Here is a 26,723-nt window from a genome sequence, read left to right as displayed (position 1 = left end):
CTGCAGTGATCATGGAGTCCAAGAAAGTAAAATCTCTCACAGCCTCCATTTCTTCCCCTTCTATTTGCCTGGAGGTGATGGGACCAGTGGCCATGATCTTCGTTTTTTTGATGTTGAGCTTCAAACCATATTTCTCTCTCTCCTCTTTCACCCTCATTTGATGAATATCTAAAACAAATGGACCATTTTGTGCTGACAGTGCAGCTTCATTTTTGCATGTTCACATTCTCAGAAAGTTTTGCCAGGAATATGGTCTTCACACAACAATAGAGTCCTTGCGAACGCAGATGTTTACAGTATTCTTACTTGGCTCAATACATTTACTAATGGAACAAAGAGGCAGAATTAAATTTGGCTGCTTCTTAACTTTTGCATCTGTGGCCAAGGGCCTGTTCCAAAGGACTTGCTTTAACGTTGCTGCAGTGCAAAGACAGGTAGTGGCCTGGTTTGTTTGCTCGTGGCAGAGACATTAATCTTTTTTTCCACCTCGCATCACCTCGCATTTGTAAAAAACTCCTCTGAATCAGTTGCGAGCACAGCAGGCTACCCCCTCTGCTCCACATTCTTTCCTACCCTGTTGTACACCTATCAAATACACCCCTAGCAGGGAAAGGCTTCATCAGAACTAGAGTTAGGATTGACTCAAAGGCTGTGTACACATTAATGGTTAAAACCCAGCAAAGTTGCACACACACCCTGCTGTTTTTCAAATCACATTTGTGGTTTGATGTGTTTCCAAGTTGTGTGCTGTCTGTTTGCACCTCTGGGGGTGAAGGGTGGGTGGGTGTCTTCCTATGACATTTCTAAATTTTTAAACCAGTGATGGGAACATATTGCAGAATAAACAGGAGCATTACACAGCCAAAGTCTTCTCAGTGATATTGGTTGTTCCTTTGTACTAGTGCTGATCCCAAAGTGCCTAAAACTATTATCTAAGATCAGATACTCATAAGTTCCATCTTGAAATTATTAATGCCTTAATAGCAACATGAGGGGTTCATAGTTTTAGTTTTCTTTTTAAAAATGTACACATGGGTGAAATAGGAGACTATTCCTCCAACTATATTTTCCCAGTAATTTTAAACCATCTTTCCTCTTTTATATTATGCTTCCCTCCACCCCCCGGTCTACTTTACCACCACCCTAATTAATTAATTGCTTCATCTGGTAGCATGGCTTCTTCACCCATTGAAATGTATTCTATGAACCAAGCCCAAAATTTACAAAATAAAATCAACTGAGTAAGCTGGCTTTGGAGAAGTTGGCTGGCTGATTATCTAGAACTTGCTTACTTGCAATTCCCAGAGGACATGACCCTCTTTTGGATCATTCCAAGCAGGGAAATCACCTTTCATACACAATCTTTTTTGTCCTTTAAACATGACAGCATTCTGGATGCTTTTCCAAACTAAGCTGTCTTTGGATAGAGATGGCACCAAAGATAAGCAGAGTTCAGGGTCTCAGACCTTGACTGTGTTTGCGTTCCCTTTGTATGTGTTTGTGCACTCACTGCATTTCCAATGTTGGGTTTTTAATCCTTATTCACACAATATTATTTAAGATGCATACGTAGTACCCAGTACTTTGTTTAAGACACTACAGTTTGACGCATTGTTTCTCAAACCAGCTTCAAACCTATTGAGGTCTTTAAGCTAGGTATTCCTAATTTGTTTTACTGGGTAAAGACATCCCCACCTGGTGTAGAAACAAAAAGAAGCAGCTGCGGACTCAGTTATACAGCAGCAAATAAAATGTTTTAAGTGTGTTGTAAAGTGCAATATACAATTGTCACACTAGATGACAACTGTGAGCTATAGCAAATTCAATGCATTTTTCAAAACGATTTAAAAAAAACCAACACAACATTTTCATAATGTTTTTAACATGTGTGTAGATTCTGCCTAGATTACTCCCGAGTTGATATAATCAGTCAGGGGGAAAATAGCTGTGAAATGCATTGCATAGCAGGAAGGGAAAACAACTTTCCTGCACTCTAAGGTGTAAAGCCAATACACCCTTGGTCAGCTCAAGAGTCTAATCTCATGTAAAACAATGACCTTTCTGTAAAAAAAGGTATTTTATTATTCCAAAAAGGAAACCTTCCTCTGCTTGTCCACATTGAGAGGATGCCAGCAAGGCTGAATCTTTCTGTAAAGAAAGGATTTTATTATCCCCAAAAGAAAACCTTCTTTGGTGCCCAAACCCCCTGTAAGAGTGCCCCCTCCGACCCATTTTTGATTTTGTTTTATACATTTTGAATGTTTTCCTTAAATACCTTCTGCCATTGTATTCAATTTTGTGTTAAATACCATCTGTTAAACATCTTTATCCCATTTTCCTTTATCACCTCGCAAGCTGCAAATCTCCAACTCTCCATCCATAATTTCCCCTCATGATGATAATCAAATCGGTTTACCGATATCTGTAGCCCATTGGATCATTACCTCTTTTACATCCCATTGCAATAAAATTCCATTTTTTTTGGGGGGGGGGGAGAAACAATGGATACTATTATGCTTTTCTCCATTTCTGACAATCCCTTCTCTCTGGGGAGAGACAGCTTGCTCTTGCCAGAGGTGCGATCTTCTTGTAAAGGGTTCCTGAAGTTAGACTGGGACTTGGGTAACCAGATGCAAAAAGAGACAGCGATCCTGAACCTTTAATAGTTGCGTGGCAGTTGAAACTTCAGTGAGTGTAGCCTGTGTGTGGCACCTGCTCAACTATTAAAGGTACAGAAGTCCTGCCCTGCCTTGCATCTGGCCACTCAACCAAGGGGAGCAGATTGCTCACTCTTGTTGTACTGGCACAGTACTTGTGGCATTTGCTGGTAATGACATTTGGTGCAATGGCTCATGTGGAAATGTCAAGAGTTAATTTTAAAGTTTACACTTTGTTGACAATCAGAAAAGGAACTTTTCTTTGCCTTTATTTCCAGAAAACAAATTAAATGTCTCTATTAAAGGCCATATTTTCAAACTGATATCATGCACTACTAACTCCATCTCAGATAATATCTCTGTTTGTCAAAGTAGAAGAATTGCACTGAATCATCTACTTCAGTGGAAAAACTAATTTTGGGTCAGAACATTGAGCATTTCAAAACTTACCCTGGCTTATTATTAGTATCTACATATCTGCAAATTACTTGGAGATCTGCTTAGGCATTGGAACATTAACTGGCAAAATATTGTACATGTATATGTGTGCTGTAAATAAAAGTACCTAGCAGAATGAGTATCTGTCAGTTTTGCAGCCATGTTTACTTAGAAGTAAACCCAATCAGTTTAATGGGATTTACTCAAAGTGGGTTTCATTTTAGGATTGCAGCCTTAGTTTCAAAAGTGATTAGTTAACCATTCTGAAAATGAGGATACACTTCAGGGTATCAGAGCTTTGGTACTGAACATCATTTGCTTCTTATTGAGAAACTTGAGAGTTTCAGAAAATACATTGCCATCCCTCTTGTCAGTGTCCTCTGAAGCATAGAGAACTGGAAGTTGATTTGATTGGGCTGAATCCTAGGCCACCGCTCACATCCTGTCCTAAGGCAGGATATTTGGTGGCAATTTCTTATCTCGTATGGTGCTGTGGGTTAAACCACAGAGCCTAGGACTTGCTGATCAGAAGGTCGGTGGTTTGAATCCCCACGACAGGGTGAGTTCCTGTTGCTTGGTCCCTGCTCCTGCCAACCTAGCAGTTCGAAAGCACCTCAAAGTGCAAGTAGATAAATAGGTACCACTACAGTGGGAAGGTAAACGGCGTTTCCGTGCGCTGCTCTGGTTCGCCAGAAGCGGCTTAGTCATGCTGGCCACATGACCCGGAAGCTGTACGCCGGCTCCCTCGGCCAATAAAGCGAGATGAGCGCCGCAACCCCAGAGTCGGCCACGATTGGACCTAATGGTCAGGGGTCCCTTTACTCTTTACCTTTATACCTATTTCAAATAAATGAGACATAGTGGATGGCTTATGCAGTTGCATCTGGACCATCACACCCCTCCAAATATGTCAGGAGAGTCGAGAGTTGCCTTGTTTCTTTTGAGGATAATTTACATGTGATAGTTGGCCTCACAATTGCAGCCTTGGTCACTGACCTGGCCAAGATGATCTTGCCCTTCCTTCTTCCTTTTGGCAAGTGGCCTTATCTGTCAGGAAGAGCTCGCTACTCAAAGCATATGAAGTTACAGTAAAAGTGCAAGCTGACATTGCCGCCTCCCCCAGCAGTACAGCACAATGCCAGAATATGGTCTTCATCAGGGAGAAGTTGCCCATCCTCCATCATTATGGTTGCCTTGCATTATTCAGTGCTGAACAGATAATTATGAAATGATGTTGTGTTTGAATGGGTGCTCCATTGAGAAGGGAATGGTGAACACGTGGCTCCTTGACCACCGGCCTCTGGAAGTCAGAGTCCAGCAATATCTGGAGAACCACAGGTTCCCCATCCTTTCCATAATATAAGGCTGCAATTCTGTGCACACTTACTTGGAGGGAAAGGGAGAGGAAAAGGACAGGCACACCTGGACTGTCTCCTTTCTACTCTCTCATCATTGCTGCTCCTTTGATGCTCTTCCCCTCACATCAGGAGTAGAAATGGCTCCGTGTGCAGGTCTGAGATGATGGATGTCAACAGGAAAGGAGCATTATGTCAGCCACTAAGAGGAAAAGTAAGGATGCAATTCTATTTAGACCTTGTTTGCTGGCTGGCTTTGTATCTTTACTTAAGGAGGCTTTCTTCTGAGTAGGCATGCTTCTGAGTAGGTTGTCTCAGTTTGGTGGGATTTTATTGAACACGTAAAAAAAAAGAGAAAATTAACATTTGTCTCTTCCACATCTCTCAAGAAATTTGGGATAAGTGACACCAAACTGGTTGAAATTTTTTATAGAGCCTTTTATTCTTAGTATTCCTTGTGCCACTGGTGGTTTCAGCCATAAATTTATGGTTCTGTATATCTTGCAAGTAATGTGCACCACACCTCTTGTTCTCTCATTTCTTATGGCAGTCCACTCAGTATTTTTTTTAATAAAATACTATTAAAAAGAGAAGGAGTATGTTAAATTTATCATTTGATTTATCAACATCTTAATGTTTTGTTTTTATGTTTTATGAACAAGTCACTTTGAGCATATTGGAAAGATGGATTATAAAAAATCAATAAGAATACCAAGTGAGAGCAGAAGATTAGCTGGGATGGACTATATATTTTCATGTATTTTTGCTTGAGTGCTTTCAGTGGCGGGGGGGGGGGAACCTTTCAGCTCAGTAGGGCTTCTTTCAAAGTAAACATGCATAGGATTGCATGGGAAATATTTTAAGGCTTGAAGCAGCAAGCTTGAGGGACATCAGTGCTTATGGGTACATAATGGAGTATGATAGGACTGGCACTCCCATGACACCAGATTCAAAAATAATTTTGCTGCGGTTTCCTTTTGGAACAGACACATGGCATTGATGTATTGTCTTCTTTCTTTCCAAGATAAACCAGTGCTGCATTTCACCATAATGATATTTCATTCAACTGTAACAGCATTAGGATTTGAGTTTGTTATATAAATATACAACAAATTGAAATCCTAATGTCATTATCATTAAACAAAGCAGAAGTGGTTAGATTCTGTACTGTATTGTAGACTGAGAAAACCTTTAGTAAAAAGGCTGTTAGCTAATAGAAATATTGTCACATTATCAAAATTCAGTCTCAGTAAGTATAGGTGTGTGTCTATGTGTACATCTATCGATCCACAATTGTCCAGCGTTAATTCTAGTTTCAATAATTTTATGTTTTTGCAGAATATGTTCTGACAACTGAGATGAAAGTGTTTGGAATTAAGTTTTTTCTGATAATCGAAGGGCTGAATAACAGAGGGGGTTTCTTACGCTCTCACACATGTAAGACTATTAAGTCCAGGGTCTAAAAATCACCTAAGTGGGTTTCATTAGGATTGCACTAGAACCACATTGTGCCAGGAAATCAACTAAAGTGTAAAGCTTGAACAGAGGTTATCATTATTTCATTAGCTTGGTGCTGATCTGACTCATTTATCTTACCTCTCGTACTGAAAGCAAGAAAGAAATTATGTCAAGTGTTGCTAACTTGAAATGGTTTTTTAAAAAAGTTTTAAACGGTATACTCTTTTTATCTTTTAAGTGTAAGCTGCTTTCAATGGGCATTTTTTCAGAAATGCAGCCTAAAGCTATTTTAAATAATATATTTTTAAAATGTATTTAAAAGAAAATGGGAAGGAGTCAGGGCAACAACCCAGGCACATACCTCTGACCTGCTTTTAGAATAATGTTTGAATGGTGACCATACTCCTTTTTTCTGCTATAGTATTTTAATATGGGTATAGTACCTGCAAAATGCATTAGAATCCATCTCTCCAAGCCTGATCATCAGGAAGGGAGCATTCTCAATCTGTGCCGCTGTTGCATGTAAGCACTGAGCAGATTGGGATTCCCACTCCCGGTGCTGACGCAAAATATTAGTGCTTCTGCCAGGGTTTGAGAGGAGAAAGCTAAGGGGAATGGAAAGGAGCATAACAGAGGCCACATTCTCACACCAGTAACTTGTCCTAGTTGCATGCAACCTTTGCCCATCTGGAGGACCTAATGGTGTGTCATCTGTCTCTATTCCATCCTGCAGTGATTCACGAGGAATCCCTAATTAGCTAGCCCATATTATCAGGTTGTCAAGCCCTGAGCTAATTTTAGACCTGTTTGTACGCCAGATCTGAGTCTGTATGGGCTGACTATGAGAATCCAGTTGTGTACAAATGCTCTCATGCTGGATTTTTTTCTGTATCACTTTCTGAGCGTTGGTGGTAACATGGCAGCACCTGAATCATACAGGTATTGACAAATGCATAGACATCTTGCCAAATGTTGGGAACCAGCACAAAGACTGCTATTAGGCATCCCAGTGTCATGTCTCTGCCTCTGCCAAAGGAATTGACGTATCCCCAGAAATACTGTTGTCTGGGTCAAGGCTGTCACAGTGTGCTTTGATTAGCTTTACTCTCTCATTCTGCAGTGCTGGAGTCAATGCCTCCACTTCCAACGGAGTCTTGTACATTTAATAGTAAAATGACAAAGCTTCTCATTTTCATTGCTTCCCGGAATGAAGGCCTATAACCTTGATGAATGAATGAATGAATCTTTATTTGCGTCAGCCATCGGCCATAGCAATAAAACAACAATACAATATACAAAGAATAGAAATAAAATGTCAATTATATAAAATACATTTTAGGGTTTTGAATCAATAGTCAAATAGCGGATCTTATTCTGATTGCCCCAGCTAAAAACCTTGCAACCTTTGCTGTCACCTGCTCATCTTGATCTGCCAAGAGAAAGGACACTGTGGCAGTGGTTGGGTGACCCAGAATGGACAATAAAAGAAGGGTAATAATTTCATTACTCAAGTCTTTATAAAGAGTGCAAGCCAGAAGGGCATGTGCCACCAATTCGGTACTGCCATCTCCAGATAGGGTGCCAGAGAGTCAAAATGTGAAGATGGAAAATAGTCATACCATGGGCAAAATTTCTTTATTGTGGCCAAATTGTTCTGACGCTTGATATCATTTAGGCGCTGACAAATTAGACTGTTTGCTTTACTAAAACCCAAAGTGAGTAGCTGGTGTGGTGATAAACCACAAGAGTGAAATTTTTGATAGGCAATTTTAGTCCAGGTGCTCTTATGACAATCTTGCAGCACTAAGGATATTAGACCTGGGGGATTTGAGTTTAAGCGAAGCCAAAAGTTAAGTGTCTTATGCCAGATCCGTAATTCTACTGAGGGAAGATTAGCCTCTAGGCGCAATGATGCATTTGGGACACAAGGTGGTACAGATAAAATTTGCCTTAAAAACTTTGATTGGACAGCTTCCGTAGACCCAAGGTCCAAATCTGTCCAAATCTGAGCCCCATATAATAACTGTGCTAGGGGTTTAGCTTGGAACACTTCCAGGACTGGTGGTATATGTTTACCACCTTTTGTGTGGAAAAAACGTGTCAGAATTCATGCACTTTCGGACGGTTTTTCTTTTGCACATATCTGGTGTGCTTCCCATGACCCCGTAGACTGGAAAATAAGGCCAAGATATTTGTAAACTTTGACCTGTTCAATTAGCTGGTTGTCCATATGCCATCTATGGGCCCTATAGTTTCTTGAGAAAACCATGACTTTGGTTTTCTTGTAATTCACGGCCAGCTGCTCTCTCTGGCAATATCCTGAAAATGCTCTGGTCAGTTTTTTTAGGCCTACTTTTGTTTGGAATAGAATAACCGCACCATCTGCATATAATAGAACTGAGATGAGTTTTGTGGCCATGATACTCTGGAGATGTTAGACACTGGACAATATAACCTTGATGTTCAAATTGAGAACCAGTGACTTGTAAGGGAATGTTAATGTGTCTTGTGTATCTCGTACAATGCAAAGCAATTGCCGTGTTTTTTGAATGGAAAAACCGTAGAAAAGGCTAAGCACCCTTCCCTTTCCCCCTGCTCCTGTTTGCTTAAGATTGCAGCCATACTGAGGCTGCTTTGCATTTTTTTTAACAACAAAAAAAAAGGTTGGAAGAAAGTCTATAAAGTCCAGTTTGATGCAGAATCTAGGTTGAGCCAGACACAGGGACAGAGAACTTTTTTCAGCCCAATGGGTAAAAAAACAAAAGCACTTGAGAGGGCATGGAGGAGAGTTGATGTGACCTGCCTCTATAGAGACATTTGGAGGACTGCATTTGGGCCTGAGGGTTCCTTACTCCTCTGTGAGGCCCAGTGGGGGTTAGGGTTAGAGGGCGCAAATCCACGGGTTAGGGGGCGCAAATTACTTGCCTTGCCCCGGGTGCTGACAACCCACGCTACGCCACTGGTGAGGCCATGTACAGCTTCTCCCAGAGAGTTACCAGAATTCAACAGAATCTTTGTATCTTGGTGTCAATGATTCCCTCTCTCCATCTATCAGTGGAACACAAACAAGGGCTTAAAGGGAATACACTTTGGTCCAGACCATTCACTCCCTGGGTGCTCTTGAGCTTCTTGTGGCATGTCCGTGGAAAACTTAGGCAAAAATTTATGGGAGAGCAATAGAGCCTTGGACAATCTGTGTTTTCTGGATGACTTAAAGTTCTCAGGTAGCACATATTAAGAAGTTCGTAGGCTTGTCTCAGTAGTAGATCTTCTTTCACAATCTTCTTCCACAATAAGATCCATAGAGTGCTCCTGTTCAGATGGAGCTATCATCTATTTCCCTTCATGTAAATTTATTTTTCTGGGTCAGGAACCAAGCTGCTACTGAAGCCTAGGGACACAGCAAAACCTTGCCTAGAAACTGGTAAAATGATGTTATATTCCTTTTGAGGATACATTGAGAAAGGCTCATGTGAGGATACAGGAGAGCTTTGGAGACAAAGACTATTATTATAGAGCTTTAGATAGAGCATTGGCTATCATTTTGAGATTATGGGTGGAAGCACCGCTGTTCTATTGTGTGTGAATCCCCCTCTACTTGAATCATATCTGGGCCACTAATTATGAGCTTCCTCTGAGAGATATTGAAAAAAATACATAACTTTTTTAAAAGACTCTAATTTGGCACAATGTTTCAGTGCATGTGAGTTTTTGCAATGCCACTAGGGAATTGCAGCATGGGGGCAGGCAGCAGCAGCAGCAGCAGCAGCATGTTGCCTAAGCAACTGTGCAGAGCTCCTCTCTATTGTGCACCATGACACCTATTTTATTTTTATTTTTTTAAATGGGCTTCTGGAATGTGTGAGAGAAGGAGGAGCTATCAGCAGCTCATGTGTAAGCAGCTAACTTATTCCCAGCAGGGGTCTGTCAACATAGAGATGGTGCCTGCTCTGCGGTGCACATCCTCCACTCTCCACAGCCACTTGTCTTCCTGTGGAACCTAGTGCTGGAAAGTGATAGCTTGGGAATTTAGGTTGGAGAGCCACCCCACCCCTAGCACTGAGTCTAAAGCCCTGTTCAGACACAAGTGCTCATGCATTCATGGAAGGTATGAGGAGGGAGCAGAGCTGCAACAGCTCATAACTCCCCTGACATTGATCTGTGTCCCTTTGGCTGTGCATCCTGCTGAATACATGAAAATGCGCCTTTACAGTGGTACCTCTAGATATGAACGGGATCCGTTCCGGAGCCCCGTTCGCATCTAGAGGTAAACGTATCTAGCGAATAAGGTTTGGCAGACAGCCAGAAGGCAATCTGAAGGAGTAAGTCTGCCTGGTAATAACAGAGACATGGAGAGCGCTCCCTGATTGGTCAAGCTCTCTCAAGGGAGTAATAATTAATGGCCTACTAACTGGGAGTTCAGTGTTCAGTGTTCGTGAGTTCAGAGTTCAGTGTGTCAGTGTAGGAGTTGTGAGTCGTGTCAGAGAGAGCAAGCTAAAGATCCGTGTTCTGTTCCTGTAAATAGTCCACACCTAACTACAAGTTCCTGGTTCCTGCTTCGTCTATCCTGTCTGCAGCCAAGTCGCCAATTACTTCTGTGGATTCTGCATTTACTCCGCTAGGTCTGGCTAAGGTCCTGCAACTAGTCAGAAAGTTGCGAAACACCAATAGGTTTTGCCAATAGTGTCCAGACAGAGCAGCCCCACTTACATATCATGTGAATGTGCAAGTGTTCTTGAATCTCGGTAAAAGTTATCAGATTCTGAGCATTCTGAGCATGTGTTAGCAGTAAAATCAGTACATCAACCTGAAGCAAGTCTCATTGTTAATGACAAACAGAACAAGAATGTCAAGATAAGGGTGCCTGCCTTGCAATAACTACTGCTGGCAGAAAATGCATGTGCTTTCACTGCCTGTTATTTGTGAATTTCATTGGTGCTATTTAATAATCTATCTACATGCTCAGCTGTCTGCATTTAAATTTCCTTATGCGAACAAACTGCCTGAGGCAGGTTGGGTGAGAGCAAACTTTCCAAAGTGCAGTCCTTTTTAGTTTAAGATGGGATGTTACCTCTCCATCGCCAATGGCGCTTGAAAGATAACTGTGCTCAGGCTTAGAAGAGTGAAGGTCATTTCTACAGATCAGCAGGTTTATTGGTAATTCCCTGCAGTCCACTAAATTGACCATGTGCTCTGCATCAGCAGCACCTTATTCACTGACACATCAATGCACATTTGAAAACCAGCCCACAAGGCCAGCTGTAGGGCTTTCGGCACTATTAAAATGGTGTTTGACTTCTTACATCTTTTTATGCACTCACCTCTTTTCACAAAATACAGATATAAATATATATATATATTTCCTGAAATTGAAGTGTTAGAAAGAATATGTAGGCTCTGGGTGTAGGATCTATTAGCTTATTTTTATATCAGTATCTTTAAGATAAGTTAGAAGAACAAAACAATGTTTTTTAAGATTTATAAACTGGTAAGTATTCTGACAGACTTTAACTTAGTTTCCAGGGTTCACAAAGCTGTTGTTTGTCAGTTGCAGCTATTAAGGTGTAAATATTGGGAAAATGTCTTCTCTGGCAGAAGCACAATCTTAACAGATGTGTGTACTTTTCTTTAAATGAGGAATTGCAATTAATGTTCTAAAAAAAAATGTGCATGTGAAAAAGGCCTATTCAGTACATGTTTACTGAGAACTAAGGCCCATTGAGTTCAGTGAGATATCTTTGAAATGTGACTATAAATAATGAATTGCCATTTTTGTATTCTAGTGTTTTAGTTTGTTGCACTGTTTCCACTCTTCAGTTCTCCTACTCTCCAGTTTAAGTAAGTGGAGGCTGGTCTATTAAGGCAGGGGGTTTCTAACCCAGCACCCATGAAAGCCTTCATTGGTGCCCCACTTTTATTCAGTGGGTCTAACACCCAGGTATCCTTACTTGGGATTACAGCATTGGTCACAAAAACTAGCTGCTTGTACACATCCACTGTATAGCATTATTAGACCAAAGTTTTCTTAGGGATAATTTTGTCTTAAATTTGGTCTAATTGAAATCAATATTTGGAAGTTTTATATTGCAATATAATTGAAATCAATAACATTGACTCCTGAGTAAGTTTTAGGACTGTAGCCTAAGGACTCTGGTATTGTTCCATTGCCCGTTGCAGGACAACAATTCTGCAGGCAGCTTCTGTTTTTGCATGCCTTTCTGATTTCTTTGGAGTCCTTGTTCTTTTACTTAATTGACTAGACTTGTGCCAAAATCTGTTTACTTTGGAGGATACTTAAACAAGCTAAAATTCTGTACATTTTTACTAGGGCGTTGCTTTGTGATGTTATAAATCTAATTGGATAGCCTTCCGTGTACTGTACTGTTAATGTGAAGCATTATTTGAGGATCTTCACCAGTATTTTGCCACTTAGGCATTTGTTGCTGGCTGTGTAAAGATTTAAGTACTTTGACTGGCTTGGACCATAAGCATCACCCAATAATATTTAGTTACACCCTTAAGTGCCTAACCAGGAGTAAGACCCATTGAATTCTGTGGCTATTATTTCCAAGTAGACTTGCATAGGTGTATACAGTTAGGATTATGGGGAGCTTTAGGTGAAACCACCATCCTCATGCTGTCTGCTTCCCCATTTCACAATGGATTACGTTCGAAAACCAAGGTTCCACTGTATTGTGTACTAACACCTTTGTCATCACATCAAGATGTTGTGCATTATCTGGGGTATGGAAATGTGCAATATTATGGCAAGGTTACTGCATGTTATGGAGGAGACAAGAAAAGTTGACATATCAATACTCTTTGGGGAGTGCAAGCTTATGCCCCCTATAACACTGGCCTTCTATAACACTGATCCAAGGTGGGTTGCAACAGGAACACTGCAATCATATGGTAAAATAAATATATGGTGAAAGTAACATATGGTAAAGATTAAGAAATGGGTCCCCAAATGCACTGTACTGCCGCTGAGCCTGGGTGTGCTATAATGCAGCACATAAAGATTGCTTCTGTCATTGTAAACTTAAAATCTGTAGAGTGCAGGAATCTCTGCGATCTATAGTATTTAGTATATTTATCTCATGTACTCCCTTCCAGCAAAAATGCTCTTTTATATACAGTTGTAGACTCATTAAAGGGCATGTGCATGGGGAAAATCCACCTACACACTATACCACATGTGCACAACCAAATGGGCATTGTTGCTGGTCTTTACAACACCACTCGGCTGGTAGGGTGTGATAGTGGGCATCCCATCTCTCTCCAGCTGGTGAGCCATACGCTCAAGTCTGTCTGCCAACCATCTGTTAAGCAGTGGAGATTTTTTTACATACAAGAACGCATACAGCTTGGCATTGCAAGAAGGAGATCTGAACTGCAGTCAGGCAGAGATGCTGAGTAGGTAGCTACTATTGCATTTTGTTTTCCTGGTTTTCTGTGATTGCTCCCCTCGCTCCTTTAAGGCTCTCATGATCCAAGCCATCCATGTGGCCCTTAGGAGCCCTTTTCCTGGCTGGTTCAGCTGTAGCTAGATTAAAAAACATAGTGGAAAAATGAATGGAAGGTAATACAATGGACCACTTGGTGGGGAAGGCTTGGGAGGGTTGATTTGGTTATCAATAATGACACATAAAAGAGACAGTATAGGCCTTGTTTGGATTTATTATAATGTACAGTATATGTGTATGTGTGTGTGTGTGTATTTACAATGGTACAACTTTTGCAGATGTTTCAGTGTGTTATATCTGTGAATTAAATGATGCAACATCTCTTTTAAAAATCCTTCCAGTTTTGCATCTTAGACTTTAAATTGCTTGTCAATGTACACTAATAACTTATTCTGCATTTATTGACCTAATATTTCCACTGCTGCTTATGTTATCCTGATCAAAGAACCAAGCTAGCCATAACTCTTTGTGTGAAATCATTTTTGAAGCTCTTTTCGTTTGTGCTGTCATAGTTTAGATACTGTTTTGATATTTCAAGCTATAGATTGAGAAGATTAAACTCCTGGCAGCTGCTGGAAACCCTAGCAATGGTCCAAGTTCTTAACCAGCAGTACAGTTTGCCATCTTAAGAATTAAGGTTGGTGCTTTATGTTTTGAAAAGTTGAAAAAATATCACTGACTTCAGCAACAGCTTCAAGCTTCTGGTTTTATTTGAGCAAAGAGCTGTTTTATTATCACTTTCAGGCACCCCTAAAATGCTCCAACTTACTTGATTATTTACTTAAATGTACAACTGCTTGTGAGCTTGGATGAGCACTTTCTTCTTTAATAAATACTGGACAGCCACATCAAATGGCTACAAATAGTCATTCTACTTCCGTAAGACCATCTGCAGAAGAAAGCCTGATTTATTAGCAATTTGGTGCTACACTGAATAGGTGCAGGAGTTGTGTGGTCTTGGCTTGATTATTATCACCAGAAAACACATTTTGTCTAATTCAGAAGTGAAGATGTCATATATAGGGAGGAGCCATCACACAGTTATAGGCTGCGTGCTTTATTGAAGGCCCTATATTCAATCTCTAGCATCTCCTGCAAAGGGATCTCAGCTAGCAGAGTTTGGAAGGGACTCTGTCTCAGTACTGGGCTGAGTGGACCAGTGTTCTGAAACGATCCCAATATCTAGTTTTCCGCAGTTCTGAATTTGGTTGTATGGTTTTTTGTTTTATACATATACAATACACCAAGCACCGTATTATATTATACATACACTGGTACCTCGGGTTACGTACGCTTCAGGTTACAGACTCCGCTAACCCAGAAATAGTACCTCAGGTTAAGAACTTTGCTTCAGGATGAGAACAGAAATTGTGCTCTGGCAGCACGGCGGCAGCAGGAGGCCCCATTAGCTAAAGTGGTGCTTCAGGTTAAGAACAGTTTCAGGTTAAGTACGGACCTCCGGAATGAATTAAGTACTTAACCCGAGGTACCTCTGTACTACATACTACACCCTGGGTTTACACTAAAGTGGGATTATCCTGGGCATGACTTGTAACTGTTACCAGTAAGGTTGAACTCCACGCCTCAAGTATGAACTTCCCTTTAATGCAGGCACCCCCAAACTTGGCCCTCCAGATGTTTTGGGACTACAACTCCCATCATCCCTAGCTAACAGGACCAGTGGTCAGGGATGATCGGAATTGTAGTCCCAAAACAGCTGAAGGGCCGAGTTTGGGGATGCCTGCCTTAATGTAACAAAAAATCAAGCAAATTGTTAGTTCAGTATATTCACAATACAAACGTATAGATGCACACCAAAGGCATATTGCTTTTTTGTTCTTCTTTTACAATTTCTTTCAACATAGTCTTCACACCAATGCATTTTTGAAGCTCACTATGTAAACCCAGAAACCTCCTGGCCACAGCATTTAAAATGCTTAATAAAAAAAGATTAACTTGAAGTATATGAATCAATCCAACAGTGACTGGAGAAATTTAGGTCAAATCCTGAATTAGTGTTGAGCTTTCTGCTGATTACCTTCGTGCTTCTCTGCTTATCCATTGCAACTTGCCTTTGTTATTTAAGCCTCATATTTCTCTTATTAAGAGATACAGAATATTTCCCTGGCAGCACTTACTGCACTGCATTCTTCTGATGCATTTTTGAACATACTGTTAAATAACCATTTTACAGGGCAAAACATTTCTTCTATTTAGAGGAACCTATGTAACCGGTGTTTCTGTCAGGAGTACTGAATAGAGAAGGGATTGAAATGTCATGCCCGATTGGGCACCGAGAATGGTCTGTGGTAAGCAGAATTTGAAGAAGAAGAAAAACTTATATGGGCCTTTTAGGAGTCCTGGGGCTGTTCTAAGTCTTCCTGGGGCCTGCATGCTTGCATTCTGCCCCTTGCAGTTTTGGGAAGTCCCCCATCCGGGCTATGTAAAAGGGCAAATTTCCACATGTATCCAACTTCCACCTGCAGTATGCATCTGTAAACTTCAGAAAGAGTCAAAATATTTATCTCCTCTGTTTGTCCACTCATGTGCACAGATGTAGCACATCTTCTTTCTCTCCAGTATCAAATCCTAGAGACAAGCTGCAGGAGACTGCTGTTATCCTTACGTTCTGCTTGACAGTTTCCCAGATGCCTTTGGCATTCTTGCAAATTGAGTGCTTGACAAAAATGGAGACAAATTGCCCAAGGCCCCAAACTCAAATACAATGCAATCTTAGCCCCCAAACACTGCGCCTCACCTTTGCCCAGAAAGATTTGCAATTAAATATTGCTTCCCTGTTAATTCACACAATGAAACTTTTAGCTGAGCTGAAAGCTTTGGATGTTCAGATAATACTGAAACTATACACGCTGCCTTTACCCCGCACCCAGTATGAAGAGTTTGGCATTAAATGTCAGAGGGGGATTTTCACTGGTGGCAGATGACAGAGAACTGTGGCTCCATGAGACAGGTGTAAAACCAACTTAAATAAAGCTTTTATTTCAAAACAACAAACAGTAAAGCTTGTGGGTGTTTTTCCTGCAGGCAGAGTTCAAACTGCAGCTTTTCTCCTTTTGTAGCCATGGCCAGCTGCAACCAATCAGCCCAGAGCTCACAAAAACTGTTCTTAAAGGTACAAACATGTTTCAGTGCAGAATGACTCCAAACATTAAAATCCGGACTACAATTGCAGTGCTGCCTAATACGACAGGCACTCTGATCCAGGAACTTCATCTAATTAATTAATTTCTATACCGCCCTATACCCGAAGGTCTCAGGGCAGCTCACATAAAATATCAGATACATAAAATCAAAACAAAACCAACAACCCAATAACTCCCCCCCCCCAAAAAAAATAGCCAGCATTTTTAAAAAGGGTATAGGATGTAGATCAACTCAGGCAAAGGCCTGATTGAAAAGGAACGTTTTTGCCTGGCACCTAAAGGGGTATAGTGAAGGCGCCAGGCGAACTTCCCTGGGGAGAGCATTCTACAGACAGGGAGCCACTGCAGAGAAGGCCTGTTCTCGTGTTGCCACCCTCCTGACCTCTCATGGAGGAGGCACACGAAGAAGGCCTCAGAAGATGATCTCAGGGTCTGGGTTGGTTCATATGGGAAGAGGCGGTCCTTGAGGTATTGTGGTCCTGAGCCATTTCTATAGGAACATCCCTAACTGGATGAGGACTCATTCATCCTAATGGGTGCTAGACAGTGGCCAACCAGATGCCTATGGGAAGCCTGCAAGGTAGACATGAATGAAACAGCACTCTGCCCACCTGTGATTCCCAGAAGCTGGAATTCTGAGGCATTATGCCTCTGGAGGTAGAACTTAGTAATTGTGGCTACTTGCCAATGATAGCCTTGTCTTCCATTCAGACACCCTCAATAGCACTGACATCAAACAGGGGCTGCATTAAATCTAGCTTTCTGGTGAGCAAATGATTTATTTAACAAAATGCTGTTTAACTGTAAATAAAACTGAGCGGTTTACAAAAAAAGTTGACCAAATTAGCAACGTTATTGCAGGCATCAAACTAGGGCTAGTTATGTGTAGTCCCAGCTGCTGTAGGCATGTAGCATTAGAATGGGGGCATTTTGGGTGGCAAAAAAGTAAAATGGCCACAACTTTGATTTCCAGAGAATTAAAATGGTGGGCCAATTAAAAATGGAAGTCATAAAATCAAAAATGTCTTTGTAAATGAAAGCACCTTCCTGTATCTTGTACCCTTCCATTTTTAATCTCGCATACACTAATAGCATGAGTAGGTATGTTTTGTGTTTGTCATATTTTTCCGAACATTTCCTTAAGTTGCTGAGAAAGCTGCAACAGGAAATGCAACACTTTCAGTTTTTTGGTTTGGCTTTTTATTACTCCGTTAAAATAAGCAACTCCACATTACCCCATTAATTTTCTGGGAGAGACAGATAATACCCGTGCCAAGCAAGTCACTTGTTGATCATTACATAAATTGAAGTCTAGGAGCACCTTGTGTTATATGTTTGCCTAGATTTACAGAAAGTACTTCTTAATCTGCACTGCCACTTCTTTTTTGGATTGTTTCCATCAAAATTAGCTGCCAAATGAAAATGGATTTTTCACTGTCAACGTAAAGGGGAAAGAACAACTTGAGTATCTTCCAGGGAAAATAGCATCTTTACTGTCTAACCATATATCCTGGTGCTTTTATATCTGTAACACCCAAGAAAAGAAGAACATGACAGAGAGAAGGGTGACAGGCAATTGAAACGTTAAAACATGTTCATCCCCACACCCATGCCATACATTCAATGTGCATTTAAACCACATGACTCCCCCCCTCCAAGAATCCTGAGAACTGTAGGTGATGGGAACTGTAGCTCTGTGAGCTCTCTGGTGGAATACCTGCCAGAATTTTGAAAAAGTTTTTCCAGCAGGCTATAGCTTTAGAGGGGAAATTAATATCCTAATTCAAATGTGGGCAGGATTGTTCCCACAAGGGCACAGTGTCTGCACATTAATTGATCTGCGTAAGATTCAACAGAGCCCTGTTTTATCCCTTACCCCTCAGTCCATGCACAGATGCAGATGGCAACAAGGGCAAGCTATTTAACGGGTGGTTTGGGAACATATTGCATACCCTGCCCTATTTCAGCCCTTTCCTGTGCAATCAGGTTCCACATTCAAGAATTAGGAAGGCTGAAAAATGCAGATTAAGAGGACAAAAATGTGAGCGTGCAATTCTTGTAAATAGGAGGGAATTGCTTAAGAAATTTGCCTGTGAATTTTTCAGCTCTAGTTCAGCCCGCTTCAGATATTTAAAGGGCCAGTTTCAGATATTTAAAGGGCCAGTTTCAGATATTTAAAGGGCCAGTTTGCTTGCATACTTTATATTCCAGAAACACTGCAGAGTGTTGAAAAGTTTAAGTTTCATTGTTTTATTTACATTGATAGTTTCATTTGAAAACATATTTGGACGTTCCTCTTTTGGTTTTTAGTCACTTTTAAAGGATTTAAAAACAAATATATGCTTTCCCAAAACCACTTTACTCCTTCATAAGCTGAGAAAGCTTTATACTGTACAGTGGTACCTCGGGTTACATACGCTTCAGGTTACATACACTTCAGGTTACAGACTCCGCTAACCCAGAAATATTACATCAGGTTAAGAACTTTGCTTCAGGATGGCAGGAGGCCCCGTTAGCTAAAGTGGTGCTTCAGGTTAAGAACAGTTTCAGGTTAAGAAGAGACCTCCAGAACGAATTAAGTACTTAACCCGAGGTACCACTGTACTCTAAATCAGTGTTTCCAAACTTGGGTCCCCAGCTTTCATTTATACTACAACTCTCATCATCCCTGGCTATCAGGAGCAGTGGTCAGTGATAATGGGAGTTATTGTCCAACAACAGCTGAGGACCCAAGTTTGAGAAACACTGTTAAATAATAGTAATATATAGAATAAACAGGAAGCAAAGCTAAGATCTCTGCAACTACTCCTAGTGCTGCCTCTTTTATGCATCACTTAACATGCTCTGACACTAAAGGAGGCCGGGTTTTGAATTACAGCATCGCCAACAGGCAACATGAATAAGGAGCAGCAATGTATTAGTTTTATTCAAGCATGATCTTTAAAAATCATGATACTGTGGCCCAAGGTGTAAAATGAATGTATGCATGACGCTCTCTAGTCATACAAGTTAGGGAAACTGGAAACAGATGCAATGGAGCAGTGGTTGAATTAAAGAAGGGGTCCTTAATAAATTCCACATGTACGGCTCCAGGTCTCTCCTTAGTTTTTAGCCAAATTGTGATCCCTCTCTGTACCTTCTAAAATGGGGGGCCATAAGAGGATTGAACTCCTTATGTAATTTAAGTACTGTAAATGAAGACAGGGCTCCTGTGCCTTTAATAAGGTCGTGGAAACAGGAATCTCGGCAGCAGCTGGTGAAGATTGCACTGAAGGAGTTAGAAAATCTGCAGCTGCTGAAATTCTCACTTCCACACAACTATTGGAGGTACAGGTAATGAAATACTGTGCTGCATTCCTTTTCTTTATTTTTCTTTATATTTGTAGGCTGTCCTTTGAGAACTCTAAGAAACCCAAAAACCATTGTAGATTTAAAATTGGTGCAGTTTGAAAAGTTTGGTTTGGCACTGTGATTCAAAATGGCACCCAGTCAAACAGGCAAAGAAAAACAAAAAACAAAACCCACTGCTTGATTTCAGAAACCATAACAAGGGTCATAGGAATAATAAATGATACAAATAAATAGACCAAGTCTTTTCATATCATTTATATATCACAAAAATAAATTTGAAGTAAATTGCATTAAGTATGAAACTTAATATAATATTTGAAGATACCTGGGCTCTGCTGTCGCCCACTTCATGTTACACTTTGGTTCTGGCTGGAAAAGCACATTCCTGCTGTGGGATATGTCCTTACAGTACAGTATTTCAGAATTAAGGGTACTGGTGAAAGACCTTATTCCTTAGTTCCTTCCCTCCCTATATTGGAGCATTAGAATTCACTTCAAAGAGTCAATTTGACAGCAGTAAAATCATTTTTATTTTGTCATGACAAAATAATGGTACAGACATGCGTTGCCCAATGTCTGCCCCCCTCTCTGGGCTTGCCAGCCCTTTTTATACCCTCTGGGACGGATAATCATTTGATTTCGGAGAAAACATGTGATTTACGGGAAATGGTACAGAATTTAGCTTTCGTTTCTCCATATTTGGACTTCCTTGTTTCACGTATGTCCAGTCCCTCCTTCTGGGGTTACAATAACATCCATTCAACCTTGCTCTTTATCTTTTACCCGCCCAAGCCAGACATTCCTGAGATAGGCCTATTTTCACTGTAACATCTAAGCAAGAAAAAGCCTTGTTCTTCTGGCTGGTGGAAAACCTCCCCCCTTTGGAAAAACCTCCCCCCTTTGGGATAACATATGAGAGAGGAGAAAATGCCTTAAACAGTTTTGGGGATCATATAGAGAACAATATTCTAATAGCCCCTTCACTGGTATGATTTAATCTAGTGCCCTATAGTACAGTATAGAATAGTATGGCTTGAAGGATAGAAAAACAGAATTCCTTCTTTGCAAAAGGGGTAGCTGGGGAGGATAGCAGGAAAGGGAGGCAACAGCTGAATCGAATGTGGAAGTGGAAGAGAAGGACTGGGATGTTGGAAGTTGTTTTTCTGGGCCTTAGAGCAGAGCTTAGAGTTTAAGTGGCCATCTTCTTTCCTTCATGGCCCCCTGGACACTAACTTCACTTTCACTTTTACTGCATTCCATAGAATTTACCCTGGAGCCTTCGGTAAGGGATTGTTCTTAACTGTCAGTATTTACTATAAGCTGTCACTACTTAGTACACCACGGCTTGAGTCACTTTTAAGAATGGGAAATTTGCAGACTTAAGTCAACAATCCAGTTTACACACGTGTTGACTTCTTTCAAATGATTCATTTCAGACACCTTTAAATGTCAATCTATGTTTGTAATATACATAAGCAAAATTTGCCTCCTACATCCAACTTGGTTTTTTTTTTAATCTTTCTGGTAGGTAGAAGCTTATCTATTCATGGGGCTGAAAAGTGTGTGCAGATCTACCAGAGAAGAAGCACAGCAAGCCATCGCATATCACAGCGCCCGTCTGTGGTTAGGCATTCTTCAGTCCCGCAAGTCAGAAGGTCAATAAAAATGGAGGCCTCATCTTCTGGATCTGATGGGAAGCCAATCACTCATCAGCCAGGTAACAATGTTTTCCTGATTGCTTTACACAAATGATACATGCTATGAAATGAATTCATAGCATCTGATCAAGCTTGCATGGAAATCAATCTATAAGCCAACATCCATAGATTGATGTTCACTTCGGCCTTTCTCCGTGTGCTTGTCCATAGCTGCGGTGGTTATCAGTAGTGTAGAGCAAGTTTGGGAATTTTAGAAAAGAAGAGATATTTCACAGCTTTTAAGGTTTCTGCTCATAAAATCACCATCAAGCATACTTACCCAGTTTGCTACTTGCTATTTTTAGACCCTTAAAGTATGCCAGTATCAGAGTTACCACTGTAGTGTTATTTTCCCCAAACTCTCTTTTCAGTACAAACAAAATACTTTATTTCCTGTATACCAGCCTGCATTTATCAAAAGTACTAATAGAATCAGCTCTCTTTGTGAGTTCTTGCATAAGCCAATGTCAGCTTGGCAGTGTAGGTGTTTCAAAAGGGCCTGTTGATACATTTTCACAATATAGGGCAGCAAGCAGCAACTTCCGGAGATGCTGACACCCAGTTTTTGTTTTTAAATGTCATTTAGCATACCTGTCTATTTTATAAGCTACCAGGCAGCAAGGGTGACTCTTTCATGTGTGTTTTTCTTCATGACCCAATCTGTTTTCATTCAGCTGACCAGTGTAAGTTATGCACAGGAACTCCTGCACTTCTGTCCCTTTGTCACTTCCTCAGTTCTCATTACCAGCCACCGCACACACAGGCCCCGGTGGCATAGTGGTTACAGTGTTGGACTAGGACCTTGGAGAGCAGGGTTCGAATCCCCGCTTTCCCTTGAAGCTTACTGGGTGACCTTGGGCCAGTCACCAACTCTCAGTCTAACTTATCTCACAGGGTTGCTGAGAAAATAAAAGGCAGAGGGGAAGAAGCATGCACAACACTTTGAGCTACTGGGAGGGAAAGATGAGATAAAAATATTAAAATGTAGGTAATTTCCTGACATTTAGTTTCAGGGCAGTTTTTTTAAAAAAAAGAAAAGAAAAAAAAATAAACATGGGAAAAAGAGAGGGTCACTGTATCCGCATTCTAGCTGGCTGAAGCTGGCAGTGTTTTGGACGTGGCAGATTGTCCATTTCTTCACTCTACACTCTCCCCACCCCCTCCATTTAGGATTCCCTTTTCAGTAATTAGTTTTTCTCTCTTTTCTCTCAATAAAAATAAAATAAAATTTCTTCCTCTGACACAAACACACACAGACACACAGTTCAAAATTACCAACAGAATTGGTTCATTTCCCCCCTTCATTGTTAAATACATAAATAAATAAAAATAAAACAGATCTTTTTGAGTTATGGTGTTGCCTATGCATTTGTCTGTCTGTCGCATACAGTATTCTGAAATGGCAATTGCTCCTCGTTTCCCATCAGAGGTTCAGGGAGGCAGCAGATGGTTTATGGATAGGGCCAGTGCTATTGCTCTGAGCTGCTCCTGGCAAACTGAAGAGAAACTCTCGGCTGGTTGGCCTCAATTTCTGCGGGGATCATGCTCCATTAAAGTTAAGTGCAATTCACCACCAGGAAAGACAGAGAGCTTTCGTTTATAGGACAGAAGGAGTTTCCATTTAAACAAAGCTGCAATAAGATCAGAGCAGCAAGCCTGAAGGAAACCTAGGGTTGGAACTTGAGGCTGGGAGACCAAATTAAACCTTCTCACACACGAGCACAAAGCCCCTGGTGCCGGATTCAACCCTGTGGTGGCCCCATGGCAGTCAAAACCTTGTTTGCACTCAGGTGGGATAACATTGAAATAAGAAAGCTTCATTGTAATTTTCTTTCAAGGTCAAATCAATATTATTTTGATCCGTTGTTGCGGGGCCCCTAAAAGGCCCATTGGCCAGTGCCTACTCTGCCTATTTGGTAATTTGGCACTGAAAGCCCCTAAGAAGGCAGGATTATTACCCATCTTTTCACCTCTTATGAAATCTGTTGGGCATAACTCCATTTTCTGAAGAGCCAAGCCTCAGGGGGAAAATGTGTTCATGTGGATATAGAATTTTATACATATAGCGGTTTTGTTGTCCATATGAGCTATTTCCAATAGTTCAGCTACTCATGCTGTTTGTTCATTACTTAAATCAAACGACTGGTTTTAATGTTTAATCAGTATACAGGACACAGATTGACTTGGAAAACAGTCTCCTTCCCATTCAGGTACTCTACTTAGAACTTTGGTATATTAATCTCTTGAGTTGTTCTTCTGTTATAAAAAGAAGTTTGTGAGTTGGAACTTCCAAAAGCTAAGAAGATGATTTTGCCCCCTAAGAAATGCAGCACTAATCAGGAAAGTATATTGGCAGCAGTACATCTCTGTCCACTTGCTGCTACTTATTTACATATCAGATTTGCACCATTTAAAGGAAATCATGAGATTTCCTATTTGTATTAGCCTGTCACCTTTTTTGTGACTCAAATTTTTTTTTGAGGGTGAAAGAAACCTGCATGTACAATTGCATATTAAAATCTAAGGAACATAGATTACACATTTACACTCACATTGGTGTGGGTGGGTGGGTGTGTAGAGATTAGGAACTGAGAGCATAAATCAGATGTAGGTCTGAATGTGGAAAACACCTGTCCTCACTGCATTATTTATTGATTGTTTATACTTATAGGCATTCTTGACCAAGTGGTGCTCGGGTGGGTTACAAAAATATTACAATTACTTTAAATGTGAGCATTTGGATGTGGAAGGGATTCCTATTCAAGCACTCACTGGAATGTATATCATGCAATGTGTAGCTGATTCGATTCCTGCTTTTGGATGCACGTTCAAGTTGCAGTTCCTGATACTCAAGTGGAAGGCTGCTTCCACATGCAGATCTCTTTCTCTGAATTTGGATGCTGAGCATGATGAATATGACAGTATCTTTTTCGAAACTCTGGTAACACTCTATTCCACGGTGAAATTAAAGCAAAAACTGGAAAGCTGAAGCAGTCACTGCAGGATGCAGACGTCTATATTTATCTGGTCACTTCCAGATTGCCTGTCTATTGAACATTAATTATGCTTCATTTGCAGGGAAGTTGTATGATGTCTTATCAAGCACTTGCCTTGCCACATATTCTAGTACATTTTCCTTCCACTTCCCTTGCTGAAAAAAGTCGTGATTTTTCTTTTCTTTTGGGAAGTGCATTTGTTGCACAAGAGCTGCAAATCCACTTTAACTACACAGCATGAATTTGCCATTGTGCCATTGAATCCCAGTTGCAAAATAACAAATCTGCAAGCACCCTTTATCATTACTTACATTGCGTATAATCCATCAGTGCAAAAAAGGACTTGTTTTTTAAAAAGCTGCCCATTCCATTACAATTTAAAGAGGCAGTGGAGTTCAGAATAAGCTGTGTGAACTGACAAGTACCTGGTCCAAATTCTACCACATGAATGTAGAGGACCTTAACCAATCCACTGTCTCTCAAGTTCAATCAACTCTATCTGCAATAAGGTGGTAATAATACTGAGATACTGTATAGGGTTGTTTTAAAGATTACTGAGAGGCAAGGTATGCTGAATGTTCTGAGCACTCAAAAAAGAATATAAATGCTACCTATTAATTTACAAAATGTAGTAGGTGTTATCATCACAGCTTCTCGTAACTGATTTGAGTCAAAAGGTTCCAGTGCATGTTCTATAAATGGCACTGAATTATACAATACAAAGAAATCATCATAAACAACAACTGTTCTTTTCACTGGAAATTGCTTGTGAGTATATTGTTATTGTTGTTGCTACCATTGTTGTTAGTCCATCCATCCATGTTTGCTTTTATGTAGATTTTGGCCTAGTGTAATTAGGTGGGTTCACCTACTTGATACCATTTAGGAGGCACAGATAGAGGGCAAAAAACAAAGATGCACTTTGTTTCTAATAGTTATTCTTTATTTTATTTTGTTTTATTATTAATATTTACTAAATTTGTACACCACCCTTGATCCATAAATCACAGGGTGCTTCACAAGGTAGATCCTACAAAACTGAATTCTAGCCACCCCTGGTTTACCCATTACTTTGGAGAATTGCAGTAAGATTTTCATGGCTTTCTATCTCATGAGATCTTTTGGAGATGTAGAGGAAGGAGTCATAGTATTTCTGCCTGTTTTCTGAGAGTGCTCTTCTTTGAACATAAGATTAATGCTGCTGGGATGGCCTAGGGTCCCTGCAGTCTAGCAATGTCTTCTCAACAAGTGTCCAGCTAAATGTCTCTGGAAGCTTAGAAGGAGGGCAAGAAAGCAACAGTTCTCTCACATTGTTTGTCCTTGGCTTTAGGTTTCCTTTATCTGTCACGCTTGCTGGCTATTGACAGAAGTACCCTTCATGAATTTAAAGCCATCTAAGCTAGTGGTCATTGCTACATCCTGTGGTAGTGAATTTCATAAATTAATTATGTATTGTGGGAAATAGCATTTCCTTTGTCCATTCTGAACCTGCTGCCGATCAATTTCATTGTGTAATCTGAGTTCAAGTATTATGAGAGAGGGAGAGAAAAATTCTCAGTCCACTCTTGGCCTACCATTCATAATTTTATAAAAACTTAAATCATGTCCTCTTTAGTCATCATCCCTAAAGGTAAAGGTACCCCTGCCCGTACGGGCCAGTCTTGACAGACTCTAGGGTTGTGTGCTCATCTCACTCTAGAGGCCGGGAGCCAGCGCTGTCCGCAGACACTTCCGGGTCACGTGGCTAGCGTGACAAAGCTGCTCTGGCGAGCCAGCGCAGCACACGAAAACGCTGTTTACCTTCCCGCTAGTAAGCGGTCCCTATTTATCTGCTTGCACCCGGGGGTGCTTTCGAACTCCTAGGTTGGCAGGCGCTGGGACCGAGCAACGGGAGCGCACCCCGCCGCGGGGATTCGAACCGCCGACCATGCGATCGGCAAGTCCTAGGCGCTGAGGTTTTACCCACAGCGCCACCTGCGTCCCAAGTCATCATCCCTAGACTTCAATAATAATATTGATAATGTTATTATTTATACCCTGCCCATCCGGCTGAGATTCCCCAGCCCAGCCACTCTGGGCGGCTTACAACATATTTTAAAACATAATAAAAACATCAATCCTTAAAAACCTCCCTAAACATG

General features: G+C 40.8%; 1 protein-coding gene across 6 annotated transcripts in view; it reads left to right on the top strand.

Annotated features, from left to right (window-relative positions):
• ANO4 (anoctamin 4) overlaps window positions 1–26,723 on the top strand; it is a 146,500-nt gene that overhangs the window by 41,195 nt on the left and 78,582 nt on the right. For all 6 annotated transcript variants that reach the window (XM_081209443.1, XM_081209446.1, XM_081209442.1 and 3 more), the window contains one exon: window positions 21,418–21,606. In XM_081209443.1, coding sequence (XP_081065569.1) covers window positions 21,418–21,606 — 189 coding nt within the window. The remainder of the gene's footprint in view (window positions 1–21,417; window positions 21,607–26,723) is intronic.

This window comes from Podarcis bocagei (assembly GCF_964188305.1).
Source record: "Podarcis bocagei genome assembly, chromosome: 10".
Classification (NCBI taxonomy): Eukaryota; Metazoa; Chordata; class Lepidosauria; order Squamata; family Lacertidae; genus Podarcis; species Podarcis bocagei.
The sequence above is the reverse complement of the archived record's forward strand: the minus strand, read 5'-3'. Positions and strand labels throughout refer to the sequence as shown.